The 17,594-nt window shown below is 38.7% G+C and overlaps 1 protein-coding gene across 35 annotated transcripts in view; it reads right to left on the bottom strand.

Annotated features, from left to right (window-relative positions):
• RIMS2 (regulating synaptic membrane exocytosis 2) overlaps positions 1-17,594 on the bottom strand; it is a 337,394-nt gene that overhangs the window by 188,527 nt on the left and 131,273 nt on the right. For all 35 annotated transcript variants that reach the window (XM_077932773.1, XM_077932781.1, XM_077932774.1 and 32 more), the window contains one exon: positions 11,531-12,444. In XM_077932773.1, the coding sequence (XP_077788899.1) occupies positions 11,531-12,444 (914 nt within the window). The remainder of the gene's footprint in view (positions 1-11,530; positions 12,445-17,594) is intronic.

Consider the following 17,594-nt stretch of genomic DNA (forward strand, 5'->3'; position numbering starts at 1 on the left):
TTGCCTCCAGTCTGCAGAAAACGACAATCTGGTCTTAGTTGGAAAATATGGATGAATGGAGACTTAAGCTATAAGCAAGCACAATCTGTGAGACTGTATAATGTGTTTACTATTTATGTGGCACAGAAATTAAGTTGCCTTAATTGACATATTGCTTTTTGTTATGTGTGTGAATTTCTAAAGCTTGTAAAGTATGTCTTAAACTGAAGGTTTTTTGACCCTAGAATTATATCTAGCACTCTATTGCACTTAGCTGCCAAAATGGCAAACAGATTTTGTTTTAATAAGATGTTGTACAAAAGTTCTTCCTTTTTTTGTTACTGACAATTTTTTATATAAAAAAGGACCATAGAGCATTGTGATGAAAACTGCAGTATGACTGTAGTTCATATTATATAACTGATGTCCACATATTCTCCAATTTCCAAGTAAACAGATTATATAACTAGAGCCCTCAAAGAGAATCATAATCTAAATGTTCACTAAGGCATCAAATGTAAATCTCAAAATATTTTAAATTAAATGTCTGTTAACAATATATTTATGTTACAAATATGTGACAAAGCACAATGAAATCATAGCTAAATTTTCACCTTCATATATTCACTTACTCCGTCTTTTATCACCGCAATTTTTTCTAAAATAAAATCCTGACATTAATGTACATTAGTTAGGTCAGGTTTCCAATTGAAATGAAATTAAGAACATTATATAAATGATAACAATCTATAACCTCTGGAGTAATCTATACAGGTTTAGACAAACAGATGAGATCAGTGTTGTAATCCATTTGTTGTTAAGAATGAATGAATATGAAACAGCTGTTTTTGCAGCAGGGAACAAAAAAAGCCCTGATTCATACATTAACTAGGGATGAATGGACCTGTCAATTTCCAGTACATGTGAATTTCACACGTGTTCATTTATAATGCATTCTGCCTCCCCCTTCTTATTTATCCTGGCTCTGGAACCCTTAGCAATCCGAATCCGATCAGCCACAGACATCAAGGGAGCAGAAATAAAAGGCAGAACCTATAAATTAGGGCTCTTTGCAGATGACCTAATGGTCACAACACCAGACCCCATAAGCACAGCAACCTCCCTAATCAGAGAACTCAACACATTTGCAATGGTATCGGGCCTACAGGTAAATTTTACAAAGTCAGAAGCTATGTGCTTCAACACCCCTCCTCACACCCAAAAAGAACTCACTAAGGTCACCAAAATAAAACTTTGTCACACCAAATTCAGATACCTAGGGGTACAAATAACCAAAAACCTCAATAAATTGTACCTCCATAACTATAAGCCTCTGTGCCTAATTAACAAAGACCTAAAGAGATGGAACAACATGAATTTCACTCTCTCAGACAAAATAGCCATGGTCAAAATGATTAACCTCCCAAAACTAACCTACCTATTCCAAACCCTCCCAACCCAACTCCGCAGATGGCAATGAAAACTACACTCTTTTACAGTGGTGCCTTGCAAGACGAAATTAATCCGTTCCGCGAGTCTCTTCGTCTTGCGTTTTTTTCGTCTTGCGAAGCACGGCTATTAGCGGCTTAGCGGCTATTAACGGCTTAGTGGCTATTAATGGCTTAGCGGCTTTAAGAAAAAGGAAACAAACTCGCAAGAACTCGCAAGATGTTTCGTCTTGCGAAGCAAGCCCATAGGGAAATTCGTCTTGCGGAACGACTCAAAAAACAGAAAACCCTTTCGTCTAGCGAGTTTTTCGTCTTGCGAGGCATTCGTCTTGCGGGGCACCACTGTATCTTCTTACATAAAAAACCAATAATAAGCCCCAAATACCTGCAACTCCCCACCTCAGAAGGAGGATGGGGAATCCCCAACATAGAAGCATATTACATTGCCAACCAAATACACCATATAATCCCATATATACTAGAAGATGAGACAAAACAATGGGTACACCTAGAGAGGGGGGCAATTGAAAATACCTGCACCACAGCATACCTACTCCTCCCAAAGAAACTAAAGAAAATTCCCACAACACTTAACAGGTACACACAGACCATGCTCAAAGCATGGAAAACAGAAATAGGCAAACTATCTCCAACCCCATCCCCACTAATTCCCCTGGCGTACCACCCATTATTCCACCATGCAGCACAAAACCTTCAGATACAAACCTAGCAAACCAAAGGCTTATATCACCTAATAGACTTTTATAAAATTAAGAAACCTTTGTCAACACAAGAAATACAAGACAAACGGAAAGACACCCAAATGCCCTGGTTAACACAACACCTATTACATGCCCTCTTAAACAACCCAACAGTAAAATCAGCAGCAACTAGGCCCCTGACAACCTTCGAAAACCTCCTCCTAACAACAAAGGGAAACGGTAAAGGGATGGTATCCGCAATATACAAAATACTACTCCAAAATCCCACAAACCCCCTGGATGCAATCAAAAAACAATGGGAGGATGACATAGGCTATGAAATTAACCCCACTAAGTGGACCAGAATGTGGTCTAAACCCCCCTTTAAATCCATATCAATGAAAAGAAAAGGACTCACTCTGAAACTCACCTACAGGTGGTACCTAACACTAAGAAAACTAGCGCTAATATGCCCAGGAACCTCACCAAAATGCTGGAGAGGGTACACCTCCACAGGTAAATGCCTCCACATGTGGTGGGAGTGCCCCAAAATCCAACTATTCTGGACAACAGCCATTCGAGAAATATGTAAAATAACTAAGCAAGTATTAGAAATCACCCCAGAATTGGACCTACTAAACATCTTCCAAGACAACAATGCCCATTTACACCACAAAGAACTCATAACCCACCTGCTTTCAGCAGCCAGAAACACCATAACCAGACACTGGAGAGACCTGTCAGGAGTAAGCATGGACCAATGGTACCAAATAGTATGGGAAACAGCCCTAATAGAAAAATTAACCAATAAACTGAAACTGACACAGGGACAAACAGAAAAAGACGCCTTTACCCTGGTATGGCTCCCAAGTGAACAGCAGAGAACCTGCACAAGCAATGCTGACACCAAACCCTACATACATTAAGCAAAATAGAAACATTGCCACCTGACCCCACCCATTCCCCCCCCTCCAACCCTTTTCTTCCTTATGTCTCAACAAATGAAACTGATTTGTAAAAATGTTACATGGAAAAAATACGAGAGACATTACATATACTACTGTAAATCAAGAAAATCAATAATAATAATAATAATAATAATAATAATAATAATAATAATAATGCATTCTGCCCTGCTTCTGCAATTTTTTTTAATCCACACAAGCATGGTAATTTTCCACAAAATACATATTTAAATATGTATTTTATTTATTTATAAAAGTATTTATATACCACTCTCTCATAAAATATCAGGGTGGTATACAACAATGTAAAAAACATAATAAAACATTAAAAGCAGTACAGAATGACCATTAAAACGACTGGTAACTCAACAAAATCTTAAACCCTATCCAGTGCCTTTCTTCTAGAAAAAAAGTGGTGGTATTCAACATGAAGTTGTTAACAGTAAGTGCCATACTTTTAACCAGTGCTTTTCTTCTTGAAAAAAGGTGCTGGTGCTGCGTACCCTTGAGTACTCCCAGAAAAAAGCATTGTGCATAGGCCTGTCAACATATGAAAAGTCTTCAAGACACAGTCACAAGCAAGGTTGCCTGCTGAATTTCTGCTGGACACAACATGGGACTAGTGTCATTAAATGCCTCATGTCTGGTTGAGGCCAGTTAGGCTTTATAACTTGAGGGAGAACTAAAAGCATTCCTCTGCATCTTCTCACTTATCAGGCTGGGATATAAGGGCTCAGATGGTCCTTAAGATATCCTGGACCCAAGCTGCTCAGGACTCTGAATGTCAACACAAGAACCCTGTAGCATATGGACAAACAGGGTACATGTTTTAACAGAGATGTCACATGGTGTTGGCCAACTGCCTCCACCAACAGTTGAGCTGCTTCATTCTGTACTAGCGGTAGCTTCCAGACCAGGCCCAAGGATAGCCCCACATAGATTGCACTGGAGTACAGTGGTACCTCGGGTTAAGTAATTAATTCATTCCGGAGGTCCGTTCTTAACCTGAAACTGTTCTTAACTTGAAGCACCACTTTAGCTAATGGGGCCTCCTGCTGCTGCCGCGCCGCCGGAGCACAATTTCTGTTCTCATCCTGAAGCAAGGTTCTTAATCCAAGGTACTATTTCTGGGTTAGCGGAGTCTGTAACCTGAAGTGTATGTAACCTGAAGCGTATGTAACCCGAGGTACCACTGTAATTCTGTCCATAGATTACCACTACATAGACTGCAATACCTTCCAATTTGTGGATCATATCAGTTGATATTGGAATTCATGGATATCAGTTTCCTCAAGCATCCCTCCTTGTTGACTATTTCAATTTTTTAAAATTGTTAATTGGACTGAGAGTAAGCCTTTTTGCTCATGTGCTCACCACTACCCCTTCAGCACCTGACTTTGAGGAAGATATTGTGATTGGTTAAACTATAGTTTTTTTGTTATGTCTAAACTGGAAAACTCTCATTTAAGTACTGCTTACAAAACAAGGATATGATTTTGACTGTCCTATGACAGACTGGGTAAATGCAAACACAGATTAAAATTAGTAAATACATTTCTATCTGTACTAAAAAAAATTGTACTTTGTGCTATGGAGCCAAAAAAATGTGCTTCAATTAGCTAGAGAAGAATGAATGGCAAGTGGCATAGTTCTCTGAGCAGCAAATGCACACTGCAAGGAAGTTCAAATATTAGGGGAAGTAAAAAAAACATGAATCCTAAGAGGTAGTAGTGCAAGAGCTACACTGGTTAACAATTACTTTCAAGACCAAATTCAGGATACAGGTTTTTACTTTTAAAACTCCATATAGCCAGGGTCCATAGGCAGACCGGGAGGAATGTGACCGGTGTGGTCACTCTGGTGCAGAGCTTCTGGGGCACCACAGCAGGCACCACAATTATGACATCCAACAGAAGGTGAGAGGCGAGGAGGTGCCGGACTTTGGCGTTGCACAGGGCACACTAAAACTTGATATGCCAAGGTCCGCCGCTGCTGGGTCCACAATATCTGAAGGAATATTTGCTTTCATACCTACTTCCAGCTGCACAATGGGATTTAACCAAAAGCAATACTGATTTCATCCTTGAATAAAGCTTTTTCAATAGTAGCACTGCATTTATGTAAACTCCTGCCATCTGAGATTTGCCAGTTCCAAGAACGTGGTCCATTTAACCACAAAAATGAAACTTTTTTTAGATAGAGGTACTAGTGGCACTATATTTTAAACTCTCCTGTTAGCTGCTTATTTTATTATGAATATTTTTTTTACTGTTGTTTGTTGTTTTAAATTATATTTTTATGTTCTGTTGTTCCTCACTTTTTTTTTACACTGAAAAGCAGGTTCTAAATTTTCTAAATGTATAAGCATATGTATTTCATACATCTTTAGCTTAGTCCTGTGTTCTATTTTCTTAGTGGATGAATAAACTACCTTGTTCTTAACCATTGCATGACACATTAGTTTAAAAGAAATGATGGGATGTGTTATATTTAAAATTCCACAGTCAGGGAAATGTCTCTTTTAATGTAGCTGGTATCTATTCTGTGTCAAAACAGATTTGTCTGTGGAATTTTACAAGATAACTGTCTGGAAGTTTACAAGATAATTTCTTTAATTGTTTTTAATACAGTTGTAGAGCTGGACCATAAAGAAGGCTGATCGCCAAAGAATTGATGCTTTTGAATTATGGTGCTGGAGGAGACTCTTGAGAGTCCCATGGACTGCAAGAAGATCAAATCTATCCATTCTTCAGGAAATCAGCTCTGAGTGCTCACTGGAAGGACAGATCGTGAAGCTAAGGCTCCAATACTTCGGTCACCTCATAAGAAGAGAAGACTCCCTAGAAAAGACCCTGATGTTGGGAAAGATGGAGGGCACAAGGAGAAGGGGACGACAGTGGACGAGATGGTTGGACAGTGTTCTCGAAGCTACCAGCATGAGTTTGACCAAACTGTGGGAGGCAGTGGAAGACAGGAGTGCCTGGCATGCTCAGGTCCACGGGGTCATGAAGAGTCGGACACGACTAAACAACAATACAGTCGTACCTTGGTTTTTGAACAGCTTAGTACTTGAACGTTTTGGTTCCCGAACACCACAAACCCGGAACTGAGTGTTCCGGTTTGCAAACTATTTTTGGAAGCCAAATGTCCGATGGGGCTTCCGTGGCTTCTGATTGGCTGCAGGAACTTCCTGCAGCCAATCAGAAGCCGTGCTTTAGTTTCCGAACATTTTGGAAGTCAAACGGATTTCCGGAACGGATTCTGTTCGACTTCCAAGGCACGACTGTATAATGACTTTTCTCAACAGGCCTAAAGGAATAATAAAATCCTATTCTATTGTTATTGTTATTACGACATAATAATTATCTTATGTTAAAATGTAAAATTAAATACCAAGTTTCAAATGAACATGTTAGTTATTCTACATAAAAAAGGTAAAGGTACCCCTGCCCATACGGGCCAGTCTTGACAGACTCTAGGGTTGTGCGCCCTTCTCACTCAAGAGGCCGGGGGCCAGCGCTGTCCGGAGACACTTCCGGGTCACGTGGCCAGCGTGACATCGCTGCTCTGGCGAGCCAGAGCCACACACGGAAACGCCGTTTACCTTCCCGCTAGTAAGCGGTCCCTATTTATCTACTTGCACCTGGGAGTGCTTTCGAACTACTAGGTTGGCAGGCGCTGGGACCGAACAACGGGAGCGCACCCCGCCGCGGGGGTTCGAACCGCCGACCTTTCGATCGGCAAGCCCTAGGCGCTGAGGCTTTTACCCACAGCGCCACCCGCGTCCCTAGTTATTCTACATAGGTGACACAAATAAGAATAAATAAGTTCACCATCTTAGAACATACTGTCATACTAAGAGAAGACTGTCAACTAGTATCAGAAATGGGAAGCAAAACTTCTCCATTCCATTAATAAGCTTTAATAACTAGATTATATTGACATATATTAAAGTCAAGGCACAAACTGAGGAAATCTTAGCAAAAATCTCAGCAGTCCACATTACAAGCTCTGGAGTCCACAAAATCAGAGATACATGGACATATAAATCAACCATATTGCCCAGTTGCCTTACCTAATTTAATAATATTCATTTTTAAGCATGTAGACACTTAGAATGCAATGTGTAACTATCTTTAGTAGATACCCTTGGGGCCTAGTATGTTCTACAGTGGCTTGTACTGAAAAGGAAGCAGGAAAACAGGATTTCAGTAATATGCAAATGCTAAGTTATGTTTACCCTTCTATACAGTATATATTATTCATATGTATTATTGGCTCTCCACCAGTCTCTACAAGGTGTATGTCATTGCAAATAGGTGAGAAAAACTATATTATCAGATATTTTCTGAAATTTATTTATATAATGATTCAAACAAATGGTCTGAATAAAATTATGAAAATCATAAAGTAAAATAAACAAGAATTATGATGAAAAATATGTAGAGTATCACCAGTTTATGAACATGGAAGAGACATGGGAACCACACTTCTATGTGGGACCATCAGTTAATCTTATGCTCTAAAATAGAATAGCCATCTGCAGTGATTTTTGAGGATCATTATGTGGAATAACCAGCCTCATTTAACCAACATGCTTAAACCCCATTAAGGGGTTAATGCCACAGAGTAAACTGTCCTGCCAGGCTTAGCTAGGTCACTCCTCCTCGCCTTGGGAGGAAGGTAATCAAGCCTTTTGTTTCCCTCAGTCTACCAGAGAAGCTCAGCAGGTGAGATCTGAGCTGGTTGTTGCAGCGGCAGCAGCATGGCTTTTACAATTTTACACATCACTTGGGAAGACAGGCAAGCTAATATCAGTGTACTGGAAGAAGAAAAGATCACCACTGTTGAAGCAATGATTCTTCAACATCAACTTCGTTGGACTGGTCATGTTATGCGGATGCCTGATGATCGTCTTCCAAAGCAACTACTCTATTCCAAACTTAAAAATGGAAAGCGTAATGCTGGTGGTCAACAAAAGAGGTTTACAGACAAATCTAAAAAAATGTAGTATAAACACTGACAACTGGGAAACACTGGCCTGCGAGTGCTCTAGTTGGAGAAGAGCCTTTACCAAAGGTGTCATGGGCTTTGAAGATACTCGATCTCAGGATGCAAGGGAGAAACATGCTAAGAGGAAGGCACGCTTGGCAAATCCACACCGTGATCAACTCCCGCCCAGAAACCAATGTCCCCACTGTGGAAGGACATGTGGATCCAGAATTGGCCTCCACAGTCACTTATGGACTCATTGTTAAAACCTTGTTTATGGAAGACAATCTTACTCAGCTACGAGTGATCGCCAAACAAGAAGAATAATTTAGGAACTTTCACCACTGTAACTAAACCAAGTTTTACTGCCTGTGCAACTTTTTCTGAATGCTGTAAGGAAAAGCACATGCACCTGACCTTTGGAGAGTCTGTAAGTAAACTATTTTAAACTTAAAAAACATATGGTCTTATTAGTGTGGTTGAACAATAGCTTGTAAATGAAGCACTACAGAACTGCTGTGTGGCATCAGTTGTTAATACACAGATATATCACGGTATAAATGGACACAGGTGAAAATACAGCTCTAGCTATGACACCAATTGTACACACTAGATTAACTACTGCATTCTTAAACACTTAATCCTTCTGAACTGATGTGTGGATTCAACCCCACATTTTTCATTGATACTCCCACTGCCGTGTGGGTAACTATTCATTGAGCTTAGCAGAAGAAGATACATTCAGATTAAAACACTCAAACAATATAGCCTCTCAATATATCTCACTGAAAGGCAATGGACACCAGTCAGTGGTGGATATCAGAATACACAAAACACATATGCAAGAGTTGAGGGTCTTTGGAGATGGAAAAATATAAGTTGGTACCATGCCTTATAGCAATCTGCCATAATTTCAGAAACGGGGTGAAAAGCATGTAGTGTATACAATCAGTTTCTTCCACACATTCTCCTTCCTTCCTTCCTAGCCCTCAAACCACAGCTAATGCATGAACCAAGCAATGCTGGTAACAGAAAGAGGGAATGTAAAAGAGAGAGAGAACAGTCACCGAAGTCTATGAGGATACAAACATATCTGTGAATGACCATGTTCAGGTGCAACACTAATTCACAAAGTATGGTTTATTTAGCCATACTGTGCATGAGCTGCTTTTTGATCACACAGCTTAAGAGTGTTCCTGCTTCACTTTTCCCTTACTCAAGCAGGGAAGCAAACCACAGAGCAGCTGGTTTAGCATTACATCTGAACCAGCACTTGTGGTTTGTTTCTCCAAAACAAATCACAGTTGGGAAGCCAATTAAAAAAATATTGGCTTCGAGTAGTGGTTTGTTTGGAGAGAGAAAAACCACAGCATTGGCTCAGATGAATGTGACCAGTCTGTCCATGAGAGAGTGTGCATGTATATTCTAGGGGCAAACCATTTGAAAGATGGCAGTTTGGGCCACATTAAAGAACAAATGAAGTCCACAGCACTATATTACAGAATAAAAAATGAACCACTTCCATATCATAAAGAGGACAACCATAATTTCTTTGTTTAAGACTGACTTCAGACCTTACAAAATTCTTTTATACTCTGTGTATGTTCTTGATCTAGAGAGCAAGGTAGAAGAAATATAACTGTAAGAAAAAGATTGCAGTGCTAAGCACACTTGTTTAGTTAACAGTTGTTTGTTCATTTAGTCGGTGTTAATCACTGTTTCTTTTCCATCTGTGTAAACTGGTCATTATTTATCACTAAAAACGAACCAAGTTTTCATTCCTGTTTCCAAGAACACAATGCTTAGAATCCAGTTTAAACATAAAATACAATTATAAGACTGACAGTCCAAAGGATGTGCTATAAGGTCCCACTGCTGGTTACAATATAGACATTTTTGCTAAATTGTCATGTGTGCATGTATGTGTGCGCACGCTCATGTTCAGACCCATACGAACCATATGACCCACTAATTTTCCTCCTTTCATGTACTTAACCAACACTAACCACAACCTGCGCTTTATCAATGAACAAGAACAGAGCAAATGTTTCTATTAAGTGTTCTTCTACCGTGTTATAATTGTGTTCTTGTTTTAATCATCATGGAAGATCACACTACACTTTGATGTGAGAGATATGTGGTTGGGTCTCCGGATTTTTTCATTTTCACTTAAAAGCAGCCACAGGGAGTGGGCTAAATTGGAACATGAGATTGATGTTAGGGCAGAGGGTTAAAAAAACCAAAAACTTTTGTCCACATCATTTTGCAGATTGAAATCACCTTCCCTGAAACTAGTATTAATCCTACTGTAGAGAACTACATTTGTATTTGTTTTCCTCCCCAGAAACGCTAATAGTACCTTCTTGGTGTGTGTGTGTGTGTGTGTGTGTGTGTGTGTGTGTGTGATGGGGGAAGAAATTTAAAACAGTAAAATAGTATGAAAAGGAGCAAGTGAGGGTTTTCAAACAGAAAATACCTTAGTACAATTTTTTGATCCAATTATATCACTCCCACCACTATGGTTATATTTTTTTATAAGTATACAGTGGTGCCTCGCAAGACGAAATTAATCCGTTCCGCGAGTCTCTTCGTCTTGCAGTTTTTTAGTCTTGCGAAGCACGGCTATTAGCGGCTTAGCGGCTATTAGCGGCTTAGCGGCTATTAACGGCTTAGCGGCTTTAAGAAAAAGGAAACAAACTTGCAAGAACTCGCAAGTTTCGTCTTGCGAAGCAAGCCCATAGGGAAATTCGTCTTGCGGAACAACTAAAAAAACGGAAAACCCTTTCGTCTAGCGAGTTTTTCGTCTTGTGAGGCATTCTTCTTGCGGGGCACCACTGTATAGTTAGAAACATGTATATTTAGTGCATACTTCAGTTCTTAGGTAAAGTAAAGGTAAAGGTACCCCTGCCCGTACGGGCCAGTCGTGTCCGACTCTAGGGTTGTGCGCTCATCTCACTTAAGAGGCCGAGAGCCAGCGCTGTCCGCAGACACTTCCGGGTCACGTGGCCAGCGTGACGAAGCTGCTCTGGCGAGTCGGCACCAGCGCAGCACACGGAAACGCCGTTTACCTTCCCGCTTTAAAGCAGTACCTATTTATCTACTTGCACTTAGGGGTGCTTTCGAACTGCTAGGTGGGCAGGAGCTGGGACCGAAAGACGGGAGCTCACCCCGCCGCGGGGATTCGAACCGCCGACCATGCGATCGGCAAGTCCTAGACACTGAGGTTTTACCCACAGCGCCACCCGCATCCCTTCTCAGTTCTTAGACTTTAGACTAATTTGTAGCTTCATCTACCCATGCTGATCAAAGGGACTATATGTGACCCATAAGTGTAAAAGCAAAATACCCCCCACCAAACACTTGAGGTCTGCAGCAGAGATGCTTCTCTTTTACAGAATTAGAATGTACACAAACTCCATCTATACAGTAAAAGCAAAATTCTTACCTTTCTCACTAACACTTTCACTTTCAATCTCTACATCATCACAGCTGGTATACTCTGGAGTAGAGGCCAACTCTTCCTCAGAGCTGCTCAGTGAAACCTGACGCATTTTACCCCCTTTTTTTGTTTTATGAGGCTTTGGTGGTGGAGGCCTAACTGATTCAGATTGATCTGAACTTAGTGAATCATTTCTTAACATGGTTTCCATTTTTTCACGTTTTGTTTTCCGTACAGCTGAGCTAGGATCCAAATGATGCTGTTTCCTTAATGAATCAGTTCGCCTCATATCTGGCCTGTCAAAAGGAATGGGACTCCTCCTAGGTGTTGGAGGGCTGTGATTTGTGTTTCTTTGCCGATTGGGACTTGGTCCCTGAGTTCTTTCCATTGAATATGAACATTGGTCCATGGCAGCTCTGTGTTCAGATGCAGACCTTTGCCGTGATGGCCGTTCCATTCTCATCATAGATAACCGGGAATCTTCCAGTTCAGTATTTGCCAAAGACACATCACTGTGCCTTCGTTCATGACGCGCGCGGGACACTTCAGCATGAATACGCATTTGTTCCTCATATGGTTGTGGTTTGACGGGATAACGAGCCAAATTAGGATCACTTCGGTATCGTGCTTGGTACTCCTCTTCCCGCCGTTGCCTCTCATAGTCCTCTCTATTCTGCACATCATCTTCCTCTAAAGGATATTCCCTCGAACGCCTGCGACTTCTCCTGTTCGAATCCCTGTAGTCATCAAGTTCAGCTTCTTCATATAACTGAGATCCATGTTGTGATCGTCTGTCCGTATAATCTGATGGTGATCTTGGCATTGCACTGTCTGATGTTGCATACTGTGAATAGTCGTCTCTCTCCTCCTGTTGATTGAATCTCCTGTTCTGATCTCTGGATATTGATGGGCTTCTTTTTCTAAGTAATCAAGAAAAACAAGAAGTAAACATTATCAATATTTTCAATGCTTACAATTTATTTGTTACAAACTAATTCCAAACTAATTATTCTAGTTGACTGAGCTATAATAACTGCACTGGCTTTCTAATAACCTGATAATCACTCACTCAAATGGAAACACATTGTTTTAAGTTGAATTTGTTTTCCAGAGCTGATATATGTAGCATAGTGGCTAAGAGAATGCATTATGAATCAAGAAATCCCCAGTTCAAATTTCATCTCTTCCAGGAAACTCACTTAGGTGGCCTTAGTAAATCCAGTATCAAGCTCAGCCTCCCCCTCCCGTGGCCACCATCTGCAAGATGCTGATAATGATACTTGCAGCATTGTTTTAATGGTTACAAGGGGATAATGTATCTGAAATAACTGAACATTCAAAAGTGCTCTATAAATATTAAATAATACAATGAGTTAATTAAACAAAAATACCTTTGTTTAATCAATTAAGTTGTAATTCTCCTATTTTTTCATACCACATTTGTTAGTTTAAGTTTATTTTATTATATTTATATAATTGCTTCACACATCCAAAGGGGGGTCTGAAGCAGGACAGCAAAAATACAAAATACAATATGCAATGAAAAATTCAAAAATTAACCTAGCAACATGTTTTAAAACGTATTTGTATCTGTTTCATATTCACAGCATGATGTCTGCATCACTCACAGATAAACAGATGGACTTGGTTCCTAAGAGGGTTAACTTAAGTATGTTTCCACACCTTCCTCCTTCCTGCAGCCCTGGCAGAAACCTTTCCAGAGGGTTGATGGCCCTCCTAAACTACATGGGATATCAGTAGCATGGGGCGGGGGGAGTGCCCCTAATTGAGAAGTCCACTGCCCACTTTTGGCAATTCCCTCATCTGTACACCAGCCCTCTGGAATAAGTTTCATGTTTCACTATGTACAGGATTGCACTGTAACTTAATTAAAATTGGGCTCCAAGCCATAATTAATTAAAAGGAAAAAATACAAAAAGAAATTATGAAAGAATTATCCTTACAGAACTTATTCAATAATTCAGGGCAGGGTTCTTATTTGTATTGTTTATATCAAGTAGCCACTTAAGTAAAATAAAATTAATAACAAACAATATGCATCTTCTGACAGTACAAATATTCACATAATTTCTTGTAGAACAACTACCTACTATATATTTTATTATTTTCAGCCATTACTTATCTGCCTTACAATATGTCCCACCGTAGCTAAATACTTTTTTAAAATAAAATGAGCTAAGTTCAGAACAGAAGGAAAAATCAAAATCAAAGTACAAACAATTCTCAGATAAGCTAGATCATCAGCTCTTACTGGTTCGTTTCACATTTTTATTGTTTTATTGTAATATTGTGTTTTTATCCTGTATACAACCTTGTATTTTATATGAAGTTGTGGTGTATAAATATTTAATTAATCTTCGTATGAAGGATGGTATAGAAATTTAATATATAATAAATAATAAAAATAATACTTCTTCTGAAAGTTATAATCTAAAAAAAAATTTCATTAGCTTGTTTACTTTCATAAATCATATCATCATTCACAATTGACGAAGCTAAATATTGACAAACTGTGTATCTTGTGTAAAATTCTGAATATATCCCAGGTTATGGAAGTATCGTGATTAGAGCATAGCAAGCTGAGAGCCAGAATGCAGTCTAGGGCAAACTATGAATTACATCCTAACATATGTAACAACATTCCATCACCTAAGCATGCACTCCTTCCTTCTAGTTTCTCTGTTATAAATTTCAGCCAGATGACTTTGCTTTAGAAATAACAACAGTAAGCCAAGTTATGGATTACCACAGGTGTGAGAATGTGTGTGCCCCCGGAAAAGAGTTTGCAGCTACTTTGTTTCTCCCAGGTCCTTTTTACTGCTGTGTCATGCTAAGATGAACCAAAGTTTGCCTTAGCATGCCATTTGAATCTCAGCATACCGAAACATAATATATGGCAAGCAAAGTACAACAAATGTATTCGTCACAATGTGCCCACTATTACAAGGCATACAGTACATGCAAGCGGTACTCCAGAATCATCAACGTAAGTACAATATTACAATTACTAATGTATTTTCCACCAAATGATATGCATGTAGAAGCCTGCTTAGATGATGTGTCTCCTTAGCCAGACTGGGACAGAAGTTTTCAGTCCAGAAAACCTATCTATTGCCTTGGAAATCTCACTAAAATTCCACTGAAATCCACAGGACTGTTTCCATTCACTGTATTCTCATCTCATTAATCTATTTCAAGATCCCTTTGTAAGCAATATTTGACAAAAGTGTTCTTGTGATTATCTACTTGATTCCATGTAAGAATTCCCAAAGCACAAATTAGGACAATAACAAAAATGATACAAATTGCTTATGCAAACCACCTAACTAAATAAATCATGTTACAGATGCTGTATTACTGAGGTGGGAAAACTCAACTGAGTTTTCAACTTCTCGTTTCCCCCTCCCCCAAAGATACAATATTACATTGTGATTCAACAAGAAATCAAATAAACAGTGTGACAGTGTAAATAAATCCATGCGTTGGTGAAAACTTCAAGAAGTAGTACTTAAGATGTGCAAGAAAAATGTGGAAGTTTTCTGCAATAAAAAAATAAAAAAGATTGTTTTGGATCTTGCTAGCTCCATTATAGCTTATCATCTCATAAGCATCTCACTCTCCAATACCTGAAGGCATTGACCCCATTGCACTTCAAAACCTGGGTGGATGAACTTCTGGACCTGGAAACCAAAAAACAAATAATATTTCGTAGATGTGATGCTAGGACTAAATGCAATGGTATCTGGTCTGAGTTCTAAGAACTCTTTGAGTCCTGATTTCCTCACCCACATTTATTGGTGTCTCTTCTAGTTCCCCTTCCCTCCCCCTCCCTATATTTGCTAAGTTTTCATCATAGCTTTGGAGGGAAGGATATCTGGGGAGGTGTTTACTGCCATAGGTTCTTTACATACAATCTTTCAACAAACAACAAATAAAATGATTATTTAGCATACCAAAGTTATTTCTTTTAAAACATATTATATAGAACTACAGCTTTCACTGGGACTCTTCTGAAGACGTTTACTCAATGGCCAGGATCTAAAGAGCTTCTTTGTGGATGCCTAAACACAGCGGAGAATTAATTGACTTCCCCAACTTAAGCAACAAGTAAGTCCCATGCCATTTTACAACTTCCTTTTGAAATGCCCCTTAGTTTCAAAAGAAGTTTAACATGTGGCTAAAGAATCTGCTACTTGAGGAAACACAAGTTCAAAGCCCCATTTGGTGAGGAGAATAGGACAAGATGAACATTTTTCACATCCATGCCTAAATATATGCACATTTCTTTATTACTCTGAAATGAAATTCTTTAGTGGTTCAGAAATCCACCACCTCATGAGTAGAACTGGATCCTTTGTTTGGTTCAGTGTTTTAAAACTAAGTATTAAAAGTTCTGCAATTTAGTGTTTTAAACTGATTGAACCTTAAACTTAACATGCATCAAAATGACATAGTGGTTTTAATATTATAATTACCATAGCTTTGGGCTAAATATTTACTAACGATGAAATTGTAACATCTAGTGCAAATAACATGTTTTATTTCACTTTGACTTCATATGTTTTTACAACTGATAACTGGGCTTGAGTTTTTTAGGGCCCCACAAGACTTGGCTTCTTTTGCTGTTATCCCTCTGGATATATTATTACCATTAGTTAAGTTACTAAACACCAACTATAATACAAAATGCTTTCCTAAAGTGTTAAATACTTTAAATAGCAAAGTAGTTAAAATGCAACACACTTGCCATTTCAGACAGAAAAAAGGGATGATCCACATAAAATAACTGGATGATATGCAGAATTACTATTTTTGTCTCATTAATCAAGCAAATAAAAAATCAAGATATCAAGATATCAAGATATCAAACTGCACTGCAACTAATACTAGCTAAGTGACTCAAATTTACACTTTTAAGAATCACAATCACATTCTAAAGTTTATAAATCTATGGATGGTGATACTCTGCTTAAAAGCCCGGATATTAAAAATCAGATATATTAGTCCCTTTTTAAAAAAATAAACCTAGTGGTTTGTCATAAATAATTTAAAGCTCAATTTACTTTTTAAAAGTTTCTTAATACTCCCCATAAAACCAATAATGTGAAAATTTAAAAGTCCATGTATTATTTCATTCTTTACCTTCTGATCAGCCACTGCACATCTGGAAAGTCAGGAGCATCAAGTTCCCGAGAATGCATCAATTTCTGTGCAGCCTACTGCTTCATTTAATCCTTGTAGCTTTGAGGAAACCATGTGAAATGTCACTTCAATTTAGGAGCCCAGATTCCCAAACAATTTCTTCATAAACCTTTCCTCACCTCCAAATACAAAATATAATGCATCTGGGAGAGGAAAGGTAAATTATATAAAATAAAACTAAAAATTATTTGGGCCTAAATGCTGACCCAGTAGAGAAGCTGTGGAGAGCAGGAGAGAAGGGTTACAGTTTAATGCTGTTACTATGTGCTGTATATAGCTGGAGGTCAAGTAAGAATTTACCCTATAAGGAGGATTATGGTACTTAGCTGATTAGTGCCTTGCTACAATAGTATTGCCTGCAAAAAGGACATCACTAGGCATTTTTAAACTGTTCAAAATGGTCTAATTCTAATGTTATATCAAAATATTTTAATATGTTTACACTCTTGCACTGAAACAGGTTTAAAATCCCTACTGGTGAAAGAGCTGAAAAACATTTTTAAAAGCTTCTTTTCTGAATAATCTATGGCACACTGAACTTATTTTTCCAAGTTAGAAGGTATGGGTAAATAGAATTTAGGGGGATTTTTATGGAGATGAGCATGAAAGGCAGTAAACCTTCATATAAGGTAAAGCAAAGCAAATGAATGTATAGCCTATGCTCTGGGCCTAAAAAAAAAAAATATCCACACTTTCTCAACCTCAAATATCCAGCCTTCCCACACTTGTTTTAAAAATTAAGGAGGATCTAGTGCAAAGACAAAGTGAAATAAAGGAAAACACTACACTTTACTTATGCTTTTATGATGACCCCAAAGCAATTCTCACATGAAACGTTTGCTTTAGG

This window comes from Podarcis muralis, chromosome 8 (assembly GCF_964188315.1).
Source record: "Podarcis muralis chromosome 8, rPodMur119.hap1.1, whole genome shotgun sequence".
Lineage (NCBI taxonomy): Eukaryota > Metazoa > Chordata > Lepidosauria > Squamata > Lacertidae > Podarcis > Podarcis muralis.